The sequence below is a fragment of the Pempheris klunzingeri genome, chromosome 24 (genome assembly GCF_042242105.1).
Source record: "Pempheris klunzingeri isolate RE-2024b chromosome 24, fPemKlu1.hap1, whole genome shotgun sequence".
NCBI classification, from domain to species: Eukaryota; Metazoa; Chordata; class Actinopteri; order Acropomatiformes; family Pempheridae; genus Pempheris; species Pempheris klunzingeri.
The window spans coordinates 6410270-6430884 of NC_092035.1; the positions used below are offsets into that span (position 1 = coordinate 6410270).

The 20615-nt window shown below is 40.1% G+C and overlaps 2 protein-coding genes across 2 annotated transcripts in view; one reads left to right on the forward strand and one right to left on the reverse strand.

Annotated features, from left to right (window-relative positions):
- The first annotated feature begins 9398 nt into the window (after positions 1 to 9398).
- On the forward strand, positions 9399 to 14550 carry LOC139223809 (phospholamban). Its single transcript, XM_070855809.1, has 2 exons — positions 9399 to 9461; positions 12913 to 14550. The coding sequence occupies exon 2, from the start codon at positions 13119 to 13121 to the stop codon at positions 13278 to 13280; it is 162 nt and encodes a 53-aa protein (XP_070711910.1). The 5' UTR covers positions 9399 to 9461; positions 12913 to 13118; the 3' UTR covers positions 13281 to 14550.
- Positions 14551 to 20046: 5496 nt separating this feature from the next.
- Positions 20047 to 20615, reverse strand: part of LOC139223778 (protein FAM184A-like) — a 33999-nt gene continuing 33430 nt past the window's right edge. The window contains exon 24 of the mRNA XM_070855771.1: positions 20047 to 20158. Coding sequence (XP_070711872.1) covers positions 20047 to 20158 — 112 coding nt within the window. The remainder of the gene's footprint in view (positions 20159 to 20615) is intronic.

Here is a 20615-nt window from a genome sequence, read left to right on the forward strand (position 1 = left end):
TGAGCTTATCGCTGCTTTTAATTTGTGTGCTATTAGCTGTTTTTGGCATATTCTGATTCGTGGGTCGAGGTCTTGAAGAGGCACTAACTTCAGAGCACTCTGATGTCACTTTGTCCTATAGTTTAAAACCCAATGAGCAGGAAGCTGCCTCTAACTGATCATCTAAAGAACTTCTCTGACACATTAACGTCTGTGACAGTAATTGTTTTTCAGTCTCTATTAAGTTTCACATCCATAAGGAGCTTTATTTTTCTTTCAGTTTCGTTCCTTCTTGACCTGTGGGTGTGTGAATGTGCATGTATGTGTCATTTGCTCTACAGCACAAGATGGACTAAGTTTGGAATCCTTCCAATTTTCATTATGTCATTTTCTACCCTCTTTACACTGCTTGCTCTCAGGCAGACATACCAGAATAGTTTTAAGTTACTGGATTGGCAAAACAACAACACCATAGCAGTGAATGTGTGTGAATATCTGGCTGTTTACCTGTTAAATGCTCCACTATGTTCACCATCTCGGGGCTAACTTAACCTGTCTGTTGTTACAATACAATATACAAAGGGTTCATCTGAACTTTTTTGCAGGGGGAAATGAGGTTAATAAAACTAATGAGCTGAAAGAGCTGAAGAAATAATGCAGAGTTGCGCTGCAGAATTGGTAATAATTCTATTCATATTTGACCCACTGTTAATACTAAGAAAAACCACTTGAAAAATTCTGTCCTTTAAAAAAATGTCGTTCAAATTCCAAAATGCAGAACAGAGAGCAGAGAGAACAGAGCTTACATGATGCACAGCAGATCTCTGGATACACAGTTTGCAGTCTGACCAGTACATAATGAAAATGAGCAGCACAACATTACATTTGATCCACTGGCAAAAAGAAAAAGTCAGTTTAGTTAACAGTGATGCTCTTTGCTGCAGTTGCCCACAGGGTGGCACCATTGTATAACACGTGTCTGTGGTTCAAAATGAACACAAACCACTGCTAAACTATTATCAATTTAGTATTGCATGAAATACCACTTATAAAATGTGTAGTATGACGTACATATGATGGAATAAATAAATACCACTGTGTTTACACACTGTCTGAAATGAAAATATATGTCACTTTATGATTATTTGTGGTTCTTCTGGTCCTGTATATATTCTAAGTGTTCATAATACTAATAAAAAAAAAAAAGGTAATTTACGTGCATATAAGCATATGTTTGCTCTTTATCCTCATACTGCATGTGCAATAGGGGAAGCTTTTAATGTCATCAGCATTATTTGATAAATAAGCAGGTCGTTATTATGAGATATAAAGTCGTATTCATGAGTTTTGACTAAATTGTTCATCTGAAAAAAAAAATAAAATAAAATGAAATTTCCAGAATATGAAGGAATTTTAAAATGAGCTCAGGGGTTTAGATGAAAGGAGCTTGTGGTTAGATTTAGTCCCAGCTCAATATGTGCATACTGATTCTATAAACTTATATAAAGTGAGTTCGTGGCAGCAGGAGGACAGGCTGACTGTTTGTGCTCCTGTGAGGGACACCCATGACCCTCTTTTGTTAAATGGGCCTTTATAAATAGAGCAGTTATTTTTCCACTACTCGGATCCAACTTGTCCGTACATCAGACCAAACGCACCACACAAAAACCCTTCAGATAACTCAGCTTCCAATCACAGCCCTCCATTTTAACCCCAAGAACCAATCAGAGAGCTCCATGAGACGTCATATCAGGATGCTCTAAATAACTACACCAATCGGATATTTGAATTAGACTGTGTCAGACTGAACGGCTCTTGGATCAGCAGGGTGAGGTGATGCTAGAGAGCTGCTCAGAGTCTGAGGGCCTATCGGCTCCAGAGGTTTGGCCACTCAGAGGACCCTGACCTCTAAACTCATGGTGGACAGGAGCAACAGGAAAGACGATTGAAGAGTGTTTAACTACAGGAATGGTCTGCAGAGATCACTGACTCATCCTCAGTTGGAAAAGTTGGGCTCACTAAAACAGACCAAATAAAGAGAGCTTGAGAGGCCACTTCACATCCTGACTTCAAGGGCATCCTGGTGGCTTTGGTGCCAATGTAATTGGTTTGACGCTGACGAGGGCCCTGTGTTGTATGTCATCTGCCCTCTATCATCTTTATTCTCTACTACCATTCTGACCAAAAAGAGCTTAGACAAAAGCCCCCATCAAGATGAACGATTTAAAGGTGCAGTGAAGAAATTCAGCAGGACTTCGAGACGGCAACTCGAAACGACCGAGTCTGTGGAAGAAAAGGAAAATAAATTCCTGGTAATAAAAGTTCCTGGAAATGTTGGTGGAAAAGGGGCTAAAGTTTTCAATATACATCCCACCATGAGTAGAAGGGTTTACAGTGCAACTGCAGCCAGAGGAGTGAGTTAAGTGAGTTAACAACTATGGTGAACCAGTGCTTTTGAATATGTTCTTTCTCAATTGATTTATCAGAGATGGTGAAAAGAGATTCAGGGTTCAGCAGTTGTTGACATGCTGTGCTATATCTTTCTTTTTTACAGGACTCAACGGGGATTAATTCAGCACAGCCTGTTGTACTCTTGAGGCTGCCTTTGTGAATAGAGAATCTTTTTATAGACTCAATGTGATGACACAATATTGTATCAATGGAAAGAATGCTCACTGTGTGCTCTAATGACGGCCGATGATAAGAACATTAAGTAGCTTGCACTGTCCACAACATACCTCCTGTAATCCTCCGTGGATGTCAGAGCAGGAACAGGGTTACTGTTCACAGACTCTCTGTTTAATGCTCACATTTGAACAACGTAGATCCTTTGGGTCAACTGAAACGGTGATAAAATATGTGAAGGCATTTTGAGCAATATTGAATCTGTGTGAATTCTAAAGACGGGGACACAAATCACTAATTACGTACCACAGATTAAACCATTAATGTATCAGAAAAAACAATTTTTCATCTCCATCTTCATCTTTTTGATTTACCACCGTTATCCAAACACATGACGAGAACCTCACAACATATTGTCCAAGGTTAATGTTCCAAAGATGGATCTTTTAGTAACTTGACAGGTTTGACAGGAGATGCCAGTGTATGTTCGAGGATGGTGGGGAGAGGAGATTCATCAGGACTACAAGAGAGGGTCGGGGATGTCTCAGAGCTGCTTTCAATTTTGTTTCCATGCAGTTGAATCCAAAACACATTTTTCCTCCAGCTAACTGGATTGCAGTGTGGTGTAGTGTAGTGAAAAATAATTCATCCAGCGATCGCAGCTCTCATCTCACAGTTGATTAGAGTTTCTATTTTCAGAGGAATGACAAGTGTGTCCAAAAATCCAGTGCACTGGATTTATGTTATTTTTAGAGTCTGAGTGTCCCGAGGCATTCCGAATTTGAGTGATTGTTGCCGGGTATCTCTGTGGAATGCCATCGTCTGGAGGCGCTGGATTTGAGTGATTATTTTGGAGACGTGACAGAGGACAATGGCGATCAGGTGCTGTGGATTTGCGAGGTTATATTTCGGGAGGCCCAGCTACATTTGTTTTATGTGGTTTGATTGAAGCTTGAGGTAGCGTGATGCACATGCCAGGATTGGGTGCACTGGATTAGTGTTACGACAGTAACCTACTGTGGTTACTCTCTGCCATCATACATCAGTGTGACTGGGTTACAAAGTCATTTGAGTCGTTTTATTTTCAAAATCAGGTGTGGTGGATAAGAAATGATCCAACACACCTCGGATGAAAACTATTGCGCATGTTGGATTTTTTTGTTGGATATTCAGTCTGTTTTATTTTAGTTGGACAGATGAGGGGAGCTGGCTTGGTGGATTATTTGAGGAGATGTGAGGTGAATGCCTCAGACAGGGTGTGTTGCATATTTGATGATAGATCAGCATGACAGTGGATGGCTGCTCTTGATTTGAAGTGTTTATTCTGGCGGACTGGACGTATTTGATTTGCATTGTTTTATAGTTGGAGCACTGCAGCTGGGACAGTGTTCAGCAACTGGGGAGAATTCCTTTGGTTTTCTGTGGGACCTTATCACTTTCTGAGCAGAGCATCCCTACAGCTGGGGGGTGGTGGTGATGGTGGTGGTGGTGGTGGGGGTGGGGGTTCGGTGATATCTCCAGGATGTGCAGCATAGCACCGTGCTATAAAGTGCTCTAAATAGCTGTAGGACAAACAAAAACAGAATTTCAGATCAATGCGTTTGGGGTTAAAGATGCTTTAATAATACTATGGTAAAATATTCTGATTAGCAGATCCCTTCGAGGACACACATCGAAGACCATCACCAGCCAACATCAATATAGGATCACAGTTTTTAGTTTAGCTAGTTAAGGTTAGTTGGTTGGGACCATGGTTTATGAACAACATCTAACATTTGCTAACTACTGGCACAAAATAGACTCATCTTTTCATGAGGAATATAATTTCTTCTGTCTAAAGTTACTTGTGTTTGACAGGAACAATATCAGCACAATCCTGTGATTTCATCTCGACAACAAGAAAACAAGGTTTCTACCAGACAACTCACCTTTAACGCAGCAAAAATAACCTTTAGTCGTAATGCTAATAGTCGAAACTGGTGCAAGTGATAGCAGATGGTACCTTTTAGCAACCCTGTGAGTAATAATTCATAATGGCTTCACGTAGAACCTCAACACTAATCAAGAGAGACTCAAAGAGACTCGAAGAACCATTACAGCCCCGTGCGTCAGTTGTTGATCCATCAGACAGACATGCTCCCCCGCAGGCTAGAAACACTGTCAGTCGCTTCCTTCATGTCACTCATGTTCTATTTTTCTTGCTGCTGCGGAAGCTCCCGGGCTGTACTGAAAAATAAATAACAACTAATGTCCAAAACGGCAAACCTGCCAACTGAATACAGGATGACAAACTTGCACCTTTCACCTCCAGTTGGTTGAATTCTAAATTGAATTCGTGGCTCATTTGCAGATATTAACAAATAACTCATCAGATTAAGGTTTACTCACAACACATTACATACTTGCCCCACTATTGTCTATGATGTTTAACAAGACCTGTCCCTACCTTTAACCCACCTGAGTTTCTAAATGAGATTTTTCTAAATTTAATCTGAGTGAAATGATTCCACAATCACTTCTCCGTCATTAGAGCGTGTTTCAGAGGAGAATGGTTGTGTACCGTGCTTCAGAAGCCCCACATCAGATAAACCCTGCTTTTAGACTGAGGCCTCTGGGGAAAAGCTAGTTGTAGGCTTCTCCACATAGCTGGCTATATCTGGAGAACAGAGAGCGAGAAAGGGAAAGAGGGAATGTGTGTGAAGCTGCCAACAGAAGCGGTAAGTCTTCCAAAGTAAACACAGCTGATGGGGTAAACCCTTACTCCATCCTTCCTCACCCCTAAAACGCCCTTTCTCTCCCTCTCACTCATCCTACATCAATCTCTTTTTTGCCTCAACCTCTTTTCTCAAGTACTACAAGCAATATACATGATTTAGACATTTATGTACAATGACAATGATAAGGATTGCTTTACAAGCATAATGAACATGACAGTTATTCGCTATAATGCGGTCAGTTAATGATAATGGATGGAAAGAGAGGAGGGCAGCTCAGAACATCCCTCATTTATTTAGAGTATACTCTAGACTATAATCTATGACGTAGAGCTTTCCTGACAGTGCCTATTCTCTAGAACTAATGAAGCTTAAATTACACAAGGGTTCGTCATCGTATGTACGTATGGTCACCTGAGCAGAAAGGTCTGTGACATGAGCGAGCATTTCTTACTTTCTTTGCCTGCATACTTTGCGTGGACTTGGGAGGGAATAGGACCACGCTCAGACAGACAATGGTACTGCATGAAAAAGCACAGCCCCTACTTGAATGAGGCGACTGCATGGCGTAGCAGGGGCGCCGGTGCGAATACGTACAAGTGCAGATTCCCGGTAGCTTACTTAATGATAATGTCATAGTAATAAAAAATAACATTGCATTTCTGCAGCATATTGTACAATAGTTCTGATTGCAGAAAAAGCCCAACTGGTGGCCCCTTGGAGGCATCTACTTCTAATGTCCAAGAACAGGCCAAAAAACATTTACCCCGAGGGTGCAGTCAAAGGCGAAGTCATGGGGACATTCAAATCTAAATACCACTTGGGAGCAAGTATTTCTCAGAATATCCACATATATATCCCAACCCAATCAAGAACAATTCTCTGGTGTCTGCTTCATGGGAATGTGGTGAGCAGAGTCACAAATGTCACAGGTTTTGGTCTCCATTTGTGCATTCTGTACTTGCATCTTTGGTCTGGAGAGAACAAATTTCTTCCTCTTCCGACTGGCAGCGGAGGCATCGTCCTGTTTTCTCTGGCCCGCCATGGTTTTCTTTATCAGTCTAGTTGTTTCTCTCGCTCTGCATCTTCCTCTCTTTCTAGTCTTAGGTCAGAGCTGTCTGGTGTTTCACCATGTAAGGCTGCAGAGCTGAACTGCTCAAGGGAAGAAAAAAAAAGAAAGCTGCTTTCTTGCTAAACATTTTTTCTAGCTGAGAAATGAAAGCAGTGTGTTTGTGAAGATGGAATAGAAGATCATGATGATAGAAATGGATCACAGACACGTTCTCACCATGTGAGAAAGACTCTAACAGTTAATCACATTGCCAGTTTTTTGCCTTTTTTTTTTAAAGATGGTCTGATCAGACAGTGTAGCTCCTCACTGGTTTGAGGGCCTTGCTCACTTTAACTCTTTGCCCCCTAGATTTACCCTGACAGTGCTAGGATCCCTGCAGGCCTCCATTGCACCTACTGCAGAACAAAAACAGACTTTGAGGGCCTCTTGCTGCATCATTAAGCTTTTGACAGTTTTGACTGGCTAGAGTTGCTGAGAGGATATAAAAGTTCTCCAAGCTAGCATGCTTACTAATTGTCAGGTAGCAATGCAGCAACACTCAGTCTTACAAGTACAAATCAGTGTCAGTAAACCAGTCTATCGAAACCCCCCGCAACCCTTAAGGATAAGCGGTATAGACAATGGATGGATTGACGGATGACCTCCTTACTTTAAACCACAAATGTGAATCTCATGGTAATGCTATAGGGAAACATGGGATCACCAAAGCCATTAAGATTCATCTTCTGGGGATCAACAATTTCTTGGAAATCCATCAAGCATTTGCGGAGAAACTTCCGTGTGGACCAGAGCGGTGGACCAAATGACCCAGACCGGCGTCAACAGAGCCAGGCTGCTCGAATGGCCAGAAAGCAAACAAAGAAACAGTGACTTGCTCATCCCTCTGGAGACAGGTGACCTTTCATACAGTCTTTTTTACCCATAACATTTCCTGATACTGCACTGCATGTCTTATGTCATTACATCTGTGTTTAAGTTTAAAAGACCACATTTAGCCCTCTTTTTTTTTAATATAAAGGCCAAAGTTGGGCCTCTTCCTGTCCCAATCGTTACACTTCCTGACTGTAACCACTCTTCACCTCGCTGCTTTCCCTGTAAATAGTACAGCACATCACCTCAGGCTCCTTTTGCCAGGAAACAGCTCCAGGTACGGCTACAGAAGCTGGCAAAAAATTACCTAGAGAGGAATGAATGCCAAGGAAAATGTCATAAACACAGCATGTCCTTTTGTCAAAGACATTTATTCACTTTGGCAGATTTTTAATAGATGTTTCTCACTGATGTGTTTTTATATTTTAAATGGAACATTGTCTGTTGTCTTTAATGCATTTGTATCTCCTACTTTAGCAGCCCGCTTTGCCAAAGGAAGGATCAATGCTTTATCTTATCGTCGGAAAATTTTTAAATTCACAAGTTGACATAAAAGTCACATAAAAGAATGTGACAGAAACATCTGGATGTACTCTGTCTGAAGTGTGCATCCTCGGTAGTACAGTGAGTAGCAATAACAACAAAGCAGACTGCCCGGTATGTGACTGACAGCCTGTATACATGCACATTCTCCTTATAAGGCACATGCAAAGCTTTCTGGGCCAAGGCAAGGGGGGTTATTTCTACTTTTTCTGGACCATTTTGAACCCCTGATCTCATTTGATTTCTCCCAAACGGCGGTTGTTGTCCAAGACTTCACTTGCATCCAAACACATACTTCGTCAAAGACACCACAATGAGTTATTAAATATCACTTGGTATCATCATGTTGCTTTGCGGTACGTCACAAATCGTGTTTCACCTTGGGGGTGACGAGACGATGAGTCTTCATGAAGGTTACACTATAACTTCCTAGTGCTATGCTCTAGATAACAAGATTTTTGGATGCTGTGACGTAACACCAGTTGAAACGAGACAAGACTAATTTAGATATTAAGGCTATTTGGGAAATTATTTTATCATTGCTGCTTCAACAATATCAGGATCCCAAAGGATCAATTCTCAGGCACTTGTGTGGTCATGCCCAAATTGTATATTTAGAGGTGCCATCAGCTGTTCATAGTCACCATGCGGTGCCAAATGTCCATCAGCCTGCCAGTATGATAAAGACAATAGCGTAGCCTTGCCATGATGTTTGATTGCAGGCCAAACTGCACGCTAGCTGTGCCATGACGCATTGTCATTCCCAGCTAACACTTCACGGGTGTATCGAACAAAGGGGTGGGGAATCCAAACATAGTGCCCCATCCATTACACTAACTGGATGACATTTCTTCCTTGTTGGTCATGATGCATCATCAGCATTAGTGTCTTTCTCTGGCTGACCAAATTTGATTGTCTGAATTATTTTTAATATTTTCTTCTAATTTAAAAAAATAAATAAAGCTGCATAATAATGCTCTAATTTAACCAATCATTCAACTGTAAACTCTGCTGTCTAAAAGGATGTCTACACCTGCATTCAAAGGACTTGCAATTGTGGGAAATTTTTTTTATGGGCTTTTGAAACAGCAATGTTGGAAATGTTTCTAATGTTATCTATAAAGTATGGAATGAACCACATGATACAGAGGTTTTTTAGTGATTTGTGTGGTGTCAGTAAGTTGTATTACTTCTGGAACAGTTTATAGGCTTCAGCTCTCTGTGGACGTGTATGTCATAAAGTTTCGGGGTCAAGTGGCATGCAATTCCAGCTTTGGCTACTAGGTCAAAATCATAGCTCTAATCCTATGAGCTTAATTTAATAACACTTTAGTACAAACATATGATCACTAATATTATCTGCAAAGTGCATTTTGAACTTTTATCAGTCATGGGAACCTGGTTTCTGAACAAAACTAAAATGTGCTGGGAAACTCATATATAATTCACCAGACCTGCTACAACTTTGTATCCCCACTCTCCTTAAATCTTATTCTGGGATGTCCTGCCCCCCCTTCTCTCTCTCTCTCTCTCTCTCTCTCTCTCTCTCTCTCTCTCTTGCTCTCTCTCCCTCTCTCATTGTGTTTACAGCCTTGGACAGTGTTGCATATCTGACATTTCTCTCCCAAACTCCAACCAGCTCTACTCTCATCTGAAAGGTAAGAACCAGCATCCTCTAGTACAACATCTGATCTGAACTCTGATCTTATTCCAGAACAGTAGATTGAGAGATAATAATGATAATAAAAGAGGATTTAAACAAGATGCTAATGCTTAGAATTCATAAAAGCAGAGCAGTCGTTAAATTGAAAGTAAATTGAATGTATTTCTGCTGGATTAAATTACCAGGAAATAGTTTCTTGTGAAAACTGAGTGTCATTAACTTAACTAGCTAGATGAGCATTTAGAGCAACTGCAGAAGTTGTGTTACACAGTCAGACATCACAGATCTTACCGTGAGGGATTATGTTGATGTTTTGTGTTAAGATACAGAGAAGCACAGTATGAATCATTGCTTGATATAAAAACGTCATTGTTCCCATACAGTAAACACAGCTCCTAACAGAGGAGCAGAGGAGGCGGGGGTGGAAACTGGACTGAACCTCCCCGAGGGATAAACACTCATCTCAACTTCTTACATTCCCATGCAAAGCACATGATTTGATTTTAGAGCGCCGGGGAGTCAAATCAGCTAAATGTGGACTTCATGTGCTAACAAACGATATCGGCCTTTAGTGTGAAACCAATCTGATCGGACAGCTTTGTAGATGTCAATAGGAAAAAAAAGATCAAGTTAGTTACACAGGAAGCTAAACCAGGGTACATTTTTAGAGGAAGCATTCTGGTTTGAATGTTTCAGTGTTACGGTTCTATAAGAATATCTAAGAAAGCTAAAGGAAACAGATGAATACATCAGTAAAAAGACAAGCAAGTGTTTCTATCACTGTTAATCTCCTGTCAAAGATAAATTCAGATTACATCTGTATATCTGAAGATGTTTTGCTAGTTTAGAATAAATGAAAAAAAAATTCAAGACATTTAATGCTATTGGCACCAATCAGCAGGCGGCTGACGCTGACCATGCCCCACTTTGAATTATGGGTCAGCATCAGCAGACCCATGTCGCCCATCTGTCCTACATTTTACTACTCGATAGCTGCCATTCTCTGCTTTTTGCTGCCAGTCATTTTCACTGCAAAGTAAATATTGGAGTAATTTAAAGATAAAACAGTAACTTTCACACCTAACGCCGATGTAACTGACACGCCCCCACTGTTGATCTCGCTTGAGAACAGCTGATTGCGTATATAAAAGTACAACACTGTCCTTTTAACAGAACAACAATCATCTGTGCCATCACTGTAGTAACACTACAAATAAAACTTCACTTATGCAGAAATGTAGTGATGCTTCACATGCTAAAACGTGAACGTTACTCTTTACTCTCTCCTTCGAGCTCCTACAGGAAATACCGCACTCCTTAGCCATTAAATGCTCCAATATGTTCACCAGGTAGTGTTGCCTGCTGCAGGTGGAAATAAGGCTGATGAGAAGCAGCGAGAACGAACCAAAAACAGTGGTGTTTCTGGCCAGAGAAGCAAAAGAATTGGCTAAGAGAGGGTTTAAAAAGTGATGTAAAGCTGGGTGGTTAGAGAAGACAGTCCTGCTCTTTCCTTCTGGAATTTGTTAGGCTTTGGTTGGATCACTTTCCTCTCTGACACCTTTTTCTCCATTTGGTCCGTGACTTTAATTGATTTGAAAACTTTATCCCTTTCCTGCATAGAGGTCACTACAGTGTACAGCTATTCAAAAGCTGTTTTCTTGTATATGCGTTGAGTTTTGATGACATAGTTGCACATCAGCCACTACAGTGGATGCTACTGCATCATCTCATACACTGCTACCCAGTGGGAAGCCATTGCAAGTGAAAAAAAAAATAGAGTGAAACCAAGATGGTCGACAGACAGCCAGAAACACCAAGTTGCTCATTTCTTTCTGTTCAGACCTTCTAGAAAAAGAAACTATGCAGCTAAGAAAAATATGGTGACATCAAGTAACAAATAAGGAGTCACGCAATTGCAAAATTTTCCAAGTATTCACAAGTCCACTGAATTGTACATCATGCATCACTGACTATACTTCAACTACTGGACATGTAAATATATCTTTATAAAATTTAGGTTGAGAAAGATGCCTAAAGATGAATAAAAACACTTCCTGGCTGAGGTTATCATGCATATCAGCCCTGCTAATTATTGTATTCTAACTCAAACAAACTCTAATCTCTTCATACATGTTATTTCAGGGGAAACAGGATTATATTGTACAGCAAAGTGGTTGTGAAAGTCTTCAGGGATCAGAATTCAGTTATTAACCCCTGGGGTATGAGCAAAGTGTACGGGTGCGAGTAAAAGGTGTTAACATGTCAAGTGATAACGGCGGCTGTGAGGCAGATTAGGAGCGAAAGAAACCAAAGAGAAGTGATAAAAATAAATGTGTTGAAATGTCTGCAGAAGGCATCAAACGGCTGAAATGCTGATCCCACTCTGCTGCAAAGTCACAGTGAATAACAAAGAATAAAGAATAGATCCAAAGTGGATGCTTTTCTTCTACTGCCACCCTCAGGACAAAGTTTTTACTTTGCACACAGGATATCTAACACCAAGATTATCACCCTAACATCTGACATTTCTAATAACAAGGCTCCACTAATCCAAAGCCCTTTTGTATTACGAAGCAATGTGCCCAACCAAGGGCCGCTAGCAGGACTTTTCTTCTCGTTAAAAATAGCAAAGAACTTGGCAGAGCAGATGTAAGATGTTCACTGTTTGTGGCAGCCACTGATGCAAAAACACGGTCACCTTGTCACAGTGAGGAAAGTTGCAGATCAGATGACAAAAAAGGATTTAGCGGAGAGTGTAGAGAGGATGCAGCTGCACCGTGAAGGTCATTTATTGTGTCTGTTCGCATGCTTTTTTATCAGCAGAATGTGTGAGACTGTTATCAGAGGAAGAAAATATTAAAAAAGAACTTAAAAACTTTCTTCTACGGGTTAAAACTAGAATTCATCGGTAAAAAAACACAGTTTTGCCGAATTCAACTGGTATGACTAGCAAACGTTTGGTAGATATTGACTACGTGTCTCTTAATAACTTATAAATGAGACTTTTTCTGACTTTAATACCTTTGATTGTTGATTGTTAAGTCATATAGTGGATATTCAATGTTAAAACATATTTTAAAAATTATATTACATTATATTACATTATATTATATTATATCATATTATATTATATTATAGTGGTAAAATGGTAATATTCTTAATCAATGTATTGTATAATAATGTTATTGCTCATTGTTTTCCTGTACACACACCTTGTCATTCACATTGTGCTGCTGCCACTCCAAGAGTCTGGATTAGCTCGTCATCAAACCTCAGCTGGCACCTCTGAACAGCTCCCTTATCATCACACCATGCACGATACAGAAAGGTCACAACCAGGGGGCATCACCTAAACAAGGGTGCTGAAGTGCTCTTGACGTTTTAGTGTTGAAACTGAAAAAACTATGACCTAATAACCTTTCCTTACTGTCTGTGTTTTTTCAAAGCGAAGAGGACGGAGCAGAGGATCAGTTTTTGTTGGACTAAACCACTTCAGGCCAGGCTGCCAAAAACATCCAACCATCTTCAGACAACCAGCAGCAGTTTGAATCCCTCATCTGAACTCCTCAAACCAGCCTGACCGCTTCAGTCCAGCTCCACTCACCCCCCAAAAAGAAGGCCCAGCAGGCTCTTTACACCCTCCACAGCCTCCATGGAGCGCGTTCAGCACATGACCAAGTCGGCCATCCGTCGAGCGTCTCAGATCGAGGTGAATCCACAAGCCAAGAGAAACCTGCAGGAGCTCTTCGTCAACTTCACCCTCATCCTCATCTGCCTGCTCCTCATTTACATCATCGTGCTGCTGAGCAGCTGAGAAGAGCACGGCCATGTGCGGAGAGTCTGGCAAAGCTGTGGACAAGAGTTGGGCTGAGATATGGGCTTCATTGATGCATACGTGTCTGATTCAGCAATAATATCACCCCATATATCAGCCTAACTCTCCTTGACAACATAAAGAAGGATCAGGGAGGTAAAATAAATCCATGTGAAAACAATAAAGGCTTTCTCAAATTGTCTCTGTCAAAGCTGATTGGGGATCAGCTTCTTTGCCTCTCTTTCACAAGGGAATGATGAGAGTGACTTCAACTGTTTAATCATCACTGGTATACTGTATGTATCTACCTGATGCCCTAAAACATAAAGTTTCCACCGTAGTAGCATAGAGTTATGGAAGTGCGGAACACCTTGGCTTGCCAAAGTGGTTAAATTACAAAAAAAAAAACAGCAATGCATGCCAGTAAAAAACAAGAGGAATACAAATAAGAGGAATGTAAATCAAGACCGTTATTTGGGACTTTTTATCAGCATCTAGTGGCTGCTGAAGAAACCGCAGCTGGATCGATTTAACGTGTCCTGCCATGTTGTATTGCAGAGGGCAAGAAATAAAAATAATGCCCTCTCCCTGCAGACTCTCTTTAAAATCTAACTTAGCCCTCTGCAGCGTAAAAATATAAGATCAATCCTCTCAACGATGGTATAAAAAAAGATTTGACTTGGTCTGACATCACACTCAGACGCTGTGATTATTCTTACTCGGCATGTACAAATATATTACTTGATATATTTAAAAATCATTCTAAGTGCTGTTGGCACTTGGAGTGTTGAGTGCAAATAGAAAAGCTTTAAATCCACACACACACACAGGCTGTGACAGACTTCTACCTTATCACGTGCAGTACATGCAGTTTATCAGCTGTGAAGAAAACTTTGCATGGTGTGATTTCACTTAAAGACACTTTCTGTTTCTACCACTTAAGTTCCGTTTTTTTTTTGTTACTGACTAATGATTGTGGCAGCAATGGTGCAGTAAATACTGTCAAGTCAGATTCCTAAATCTTAATTACATTAAGAACATAACGAATCTAAAATATAATTGCATTCATACCTTTGAGGGGGCAATTTCAAGTGACGTGTGCCTGTTACACAGAATGCATCAATACATTTACCATGTCTGTAAATGGAAAAACATGAATCTCATCTACTTTTGAGATTAGAAATGATGATCTATGTATGTTTGGAAAATGATACCGCTTGACTTTTAAGCTGTGGAACACCAAAGAAATTGCATGTCAGTAAAATAAAGACGGTTTCTCCCGATGCAGGTGTGAAGAATGTGTTTCGTTAATTGCACATCATATTGTTTCATTTTTGGAAAACGTGGATTTAGATGTAAAAAATACAGATGGAGTCACTTAATCCAGCCTTAAATGATAATTAGATCAGTCTTAAAATAAGATTTCAGTGAGATTAATTGAAAAGAACAGTGGACAGACAGTCAGTGAGCTAAACATTCCCCTAAGGCGTTTGTGCTGTTAAAAACAGGCTGAAGATATCATTACATCACTGTTACTGCGTTACTGCCATCTTCTGGAGTTTGCTGCCTCCTTTAGTGTGTTTAATTCCAGACTGACACACCACATAAAACAAAAGTTTGGAAATGTTATTTCAGTCAACTATTTCTCCCCTTTAATAAAACCAATTGGTGTTGTATTTTATATCGTTGGAAAACCTGATTAGTCACCTTTACAATGAGGTACAACTTGTAAGGATCGTGCATTTGTGGAAGGAGCAACACATCTAAACGTGTGGGTAGCGCCCCCCCCCAAAAAAAATACCAACAGGAGAATATTGCAGGGGATTTTGGCACATTTTTTTGTAAATTATGGTCCCATTTAGAGGAAAATAAAGTAAGGTATGCTTTAAGGTGGGACAGCCTTGTGACGAACCAATCAGACATGGGCTTCGTGGAGCAAAGATTACTTTTTGCTCCAAATAACCAAGATGACGATGCCCATAAAGCCAAGCTTGAGGCTTCAAAACGGCAGGCCAGTGGGCGACGTCATTGTGGCTTTGTAAATTTCTTATAAAAAAAACAGACTGAACATGCACGCACTTTGGGAGCTCCAGGTGAACCAATGGACGTCAGTGCTGTAGGTGCTCAGTGCTGGAAGTGTCAGAGGGGACCTCAGGTGGCCCCCGCACCCTATAAACAGATAAAAGAAAAGTCGGAAAGTTGAGACCGAACATAATATAAATAATTATATATGACAAACACAAAAAGGAGCACAACAGGTTTTTATCTCACAATCATAATTTTACTGTTCCATAACATACAACAGAAATGATATAAATATAAATAAATATCGTTGCTATAATTGTTATACATTTTACTTCAAAAATGGCAAGACGGACATAAAATGTCACAAGGGCGACATCAAATCACTTTCAACTCACTTCGCTTGCGACACATTTACTATTTCAGTTTAGTTCTTAAAATGAATAGATTTTTTTCTTTTTTTCGCAATCTTGGAAAAACTGAGTTGAAAGTGAAAAGAACTGAGCCCTAATCAGAATACTGTCACGTAAAAAAACAAAACAAAACCTAAACAGACGATTAATGTTTCAGTTATGGTTCACTGATGGTCAGCTGATGATGCCGATGTTAAAAAACAGGTGACAAACATTTCAAAAAGACTTTCATGAACTTTAGGTTTGCCTGCACATGACCACACGAGGCAGGATCGAAGAAACATAATTACAAGAGTGGTTTTCTCCATTAAAAGAACAGTTCTGTCAGGTTGGTGGGACAGAGAACCAAAATAATATATGAATGAGAACATTCAAAAACAATAAATACATAAACATTCTTCATTCTTGCAATTTCACACAAGTAAACTCAACTTAAAGGACCATAAAGGTGTTTTTACTTGTTTGTTTGTTCATGATAATCTCACTGAAAGGTCCATTTAGTGGCTGTTCCGCAGCTTTCTGATTCCCTGATCATCTTCAGCGGATGGAGTATTGCCCAGTCCTAAAACATCTTAATTCTGCTGATGGATCCAGAACAGCTGGATCCACCAACATGGACAAGAAGAATCCATTCCATGGCGACTGGGCAACCTCCATCTGCTGATGAGGACCATGTGTTTGGTTGAAAGCCCCAGAACAGCCACTACAGGGAGCTTGTGGTGAGATTGCTTCCTCTACAGCTGTTTCCAAAGTCACGGATGAATGAAACTAACTAACAGAGGCTTGAAATTCACTTGAGTTTGGCAGTCCATCACAGTGACCATCGTGTCTGCTTTAAATGTGAATATAATTTTGCCAATATGAAGCAGACACTTATCAACAATGATATAATATCTATCTATAGCCAACTTCCACGTCTGTACAATGATTTTTAAACCTTAAACCGTATATACTGGAAACCAATGACTGCCTTTTTTTTTTTTTTTTTTTTACCAATATCAAGAAGAGTGACACCTGTCTTCACCAGCAGGGAAATGAAAGGAGTGATGGTAAAACTGAATGTGACTGTGAAAAAATGGATTATTAATGAATAAAACTAAAAAGACTTAAATGACACGATGCTTCAATGTCAATATTTAACATGGTTGTTTGAATAAATAGAATCTTCACAGTGTGCATGGAGGAATGAACCAACTGTGGTTCAGCGTTGGGACTAGAAAGGATACCATCGTCTGCAAGTATTGGTCCATTTTCTTTGCTGGGTTTCGTCACATTACAGGTCAATTTACAAGTTAAACCATTTAATACATCAGATCAGCGTTGATGGCATGCAGCATAACTAAAGCATCGATGTCATTATGTTGCATTCATGCCGTATGGGGAGAGTGTGACGTTAGGATGATAGAAGTTTGCTGTACACTTTTACAAAATTAGGAATGAAAACTGCAAAGAGGTGGTTTTATAAATATAAAACTATGAATCCTTAAGGAAATCAACGAGTTTACAAAGTTATTAATGACCTTATAGCTCTTTTTGACTGTATTTCCCATATGACACAAACACAGATGTGTCTGCTAGAGGTTGTGTCTCAACCTGGTTTCAGGAAGTGTTGAAATTTTTACTTTGGCAAAACGGTTATCAGTTTCCGCACACAGTAACTACGAACTAACCAGAACGAAAGAACACTGGAGTGTCAATCAACCTCAAGGTAAAACATGTATCCTTGACACAAGATCATATTCAGGAGTACAATGGTCGTCCTCTGGGATGCATGGACAACAAAAATAGAGAGAAAGTGATTAGTATTCACATCCCATCTCTTTCCTCAGATTCCAGGGCATTAAAAGTATGTTTCTCAAAATGTCTAAATATTCCTTTAACATGCTTCTTAGCTTTGTTGACTTCACTACTAAATCGATACTCTCCATTTTTGTAGTTAGTTAGTTAGTTTGTAGATGTAGTTTGGTTAACATGCCAAAAGACTACAATACCCTCGCGTATGATCTTGTGTACATGCACACGCATATCCAAATGCTGTTTCGTTGGATTCAAGAAGCTCTGACTGAAAGCTTGTACGAGTGTGTGCATTTTTAAGTACGTCATAGGTAGTTTTAGAATGGTGCACCACTTAAATTGTGCATTTGTGAAATATCTACAGAAACTGATTTAAAAAAACCAAAACATCAAACTTAACAGTCTATTGCAAACCAATACAAGAGCCCAGCAACAAAGGGTTAAATATTTGTTGAAACCTTCTCAGGAAGGCAGTGATTAAACTCTGGGATTGTATTGTATTATTAGGGCGCCTATAATATATTGTGATGAGGATCCATGAACGCGAACATTGAAAAGTACAGTAACACTTCCTGAACCATCGATGGATTCTGTAATGGAAGACGAGCATCGGTTGTTGTTGTCATATAACTGAATGCGATTGTGTTGCTGTAGCTGAATGGACTTCTGTAGTGTCAGAGTGAGATGAAGTCTCAAACTTCATGTCTCTCTACCCACTTTTCAGGCTGATAATGGCCATGCAGCGAGGAAACTGTACAGGTTGGACTTCATGGATTTTCAGGTCGTGAAACTTACGCAGCACAGGAACTATGTAAACTTTCAAGTCAAGTTAAAAAAAAACATACAAGTACACCAAAGAACGACATGAGACTTTCAAGTGAGTGACAGCAGCATTATGATGGTGTTTCTGTTTTCACATGCTCTATGGCCTGCCCCACAGGCAGAGACACGTAGCTAAAGGGTTCAGTCACCGACATGAGCTCCAAGCTTGTAATGAAATAAAGTGTTTGGCCAAAACACTCCTTGGCATTAAAAAAGTTTGTAGGACTGAATCAGCGTCTGCATGTCACTGACAGAACTCTCTCTCGGTATGTCTCTGGTTCGCTTGCATCACAAACAGACCGTAGAAAAACAGTTAGCATTATAAATACTGGAATAATAAAAATATGAGGGATGCTTGATTCAGTTTCTCTTGATGTTTCCCCTCCTGAGACTACTGAGGCGCCTGGAATGGTAAATCAAGCGCCCCTCAGCTAGCTCAGAGATTTGAAAATGACTTTCAAACATATACTGTATGTACACAGTCGAAGCACTGGGACAGCAAGCTAAAGTTAGTCGTTTCTTTTTTTGCTGGTGTCGTTATTGTGGTATACTATACTTAATCATATTGCAGAGGCCAAAAAAACAACCGGAATCAATTGCTAGCGCCGTCCTGTTCTCCTTAAATACCTCAAAAGCTTGAATGTGTGTATTTAGACTGCAGATGGGGCCACAGCCTGAAAGATAAAGGCGAGTATCAAGGCAATATTCACTTGACCTTGGCTGCACTTTCAAAGCACTTCCAGTAAAATTACAGCTTGTAAGACACGTTAATGCACAAAAAAAAGACTAATCCATCTCATATGGAGCTGAAAACATCACCTCTTCCTCTACTGTAAGTTACTAATGTCACACTTTTGTGACATCTTTGTATGAGCTTATTTCATGGAGGGTTTAAGAATGTTCCGGAGAGCTTTGTGCTACTAACGCAGAGGACGGAACTCTGACTTACTAGGCTATAACTTAGGCTACGCCATTTTGGAAGTGTTTTTGTTTTAAGACGGAGCGTTTTATTTAAGTGCTGACATCTGGAGAGCACAATCCAGCAGTTTAACCAGAATATCTAAACTAGGTTAAACAAAAATGAACGTGTGAAATGTCAGTAAGAGAGGTCAGGTTCTTTTTTTGCCTTTTTGAGAACAAAGTTATTTATACTGAGGAAATAATATATATAGTTATAATATATCCTTCAGCTTTCGCTTGTTAAGAGAATCAATACAGCCATCGCCTTAAACGTTATAGAATAAAGTTCCATTTCAACCATTTGATGACTTTTACTTTTGGGTCTTGGTGTATCCCAATCAAAATTCATGGGTAATGAAGTCCTATAAGCCTTCAGACCATATTTATCTCTCACCATGTGTTATGTTGCTCATACAAATGTCATCTTTTTGCAAAATTGCAGATGGTTTACATACTAAAAACAAATCGCTGTACATGTGTGTGTATCACCTCATCTCCTGCTACCATGCACACTTTCACGATGATCCACTGACCGAGCCACGCTACTCGTCATGCTCACCACCACGTATGGAAGCCCTAAGGTTGCAATCCCGCTTGAATCTCAGCATTGCGCATGACTGATGGGAGCGCTATAATTAGCAGGGATATGAACGTCATCCAACTAACTTTATAAACCTGCAGTTTGCTGTCCAACTTTAGCTCTCTGTCCCATTACTTAATTTTTTTTTGACAGAAATGGGAATATTTTTTGCCGGTCAGAAAGAGAAGTACTGGGCGTACAGCTCCTCTTCTTTTGTAACGTGTTCTCCGCTTTTTCCTGCCTCCAATTCCCTCGAGTTGGATGGCGCGGCGTTGGCCTCAGGAAGGCTGAGGGAGGGGAACAGAAACAGATGTGTTAAAACGACGAGACGGAGAGACGCACAAACTGAAATTCATACCATATTATTGATTTTCAAACAGATTCACGGTTTGCAGCTTTCTAGGCACCTTCGCGACAGAAAACAGCACAGTGAGATTAACTTATTTGTGGTGATTGTGGGCAGGATCAGTGCCAGAGAACTCCCCGTGCTTGTAAAAGTGAAGGCTGATGTGAAGTCCACGGGTCCAGGATGCAGCTTGGTGACTGTCTGAGTCCATGCATGATTCTACGTGACCTTGCAGGGGTTTTGGCTTGTTATTCCACCACGTAGAAGGACATTTTGAAACATGCACAGGTGGAGCTTGGGCGCAAAACATAACCAGCAATTAGTGAGCTTTCTCATCTTTTTTTTTTTTTTTTTATATCCGCCTTACATTTTGTGAGAGGACAAGGCCGACAAATGTA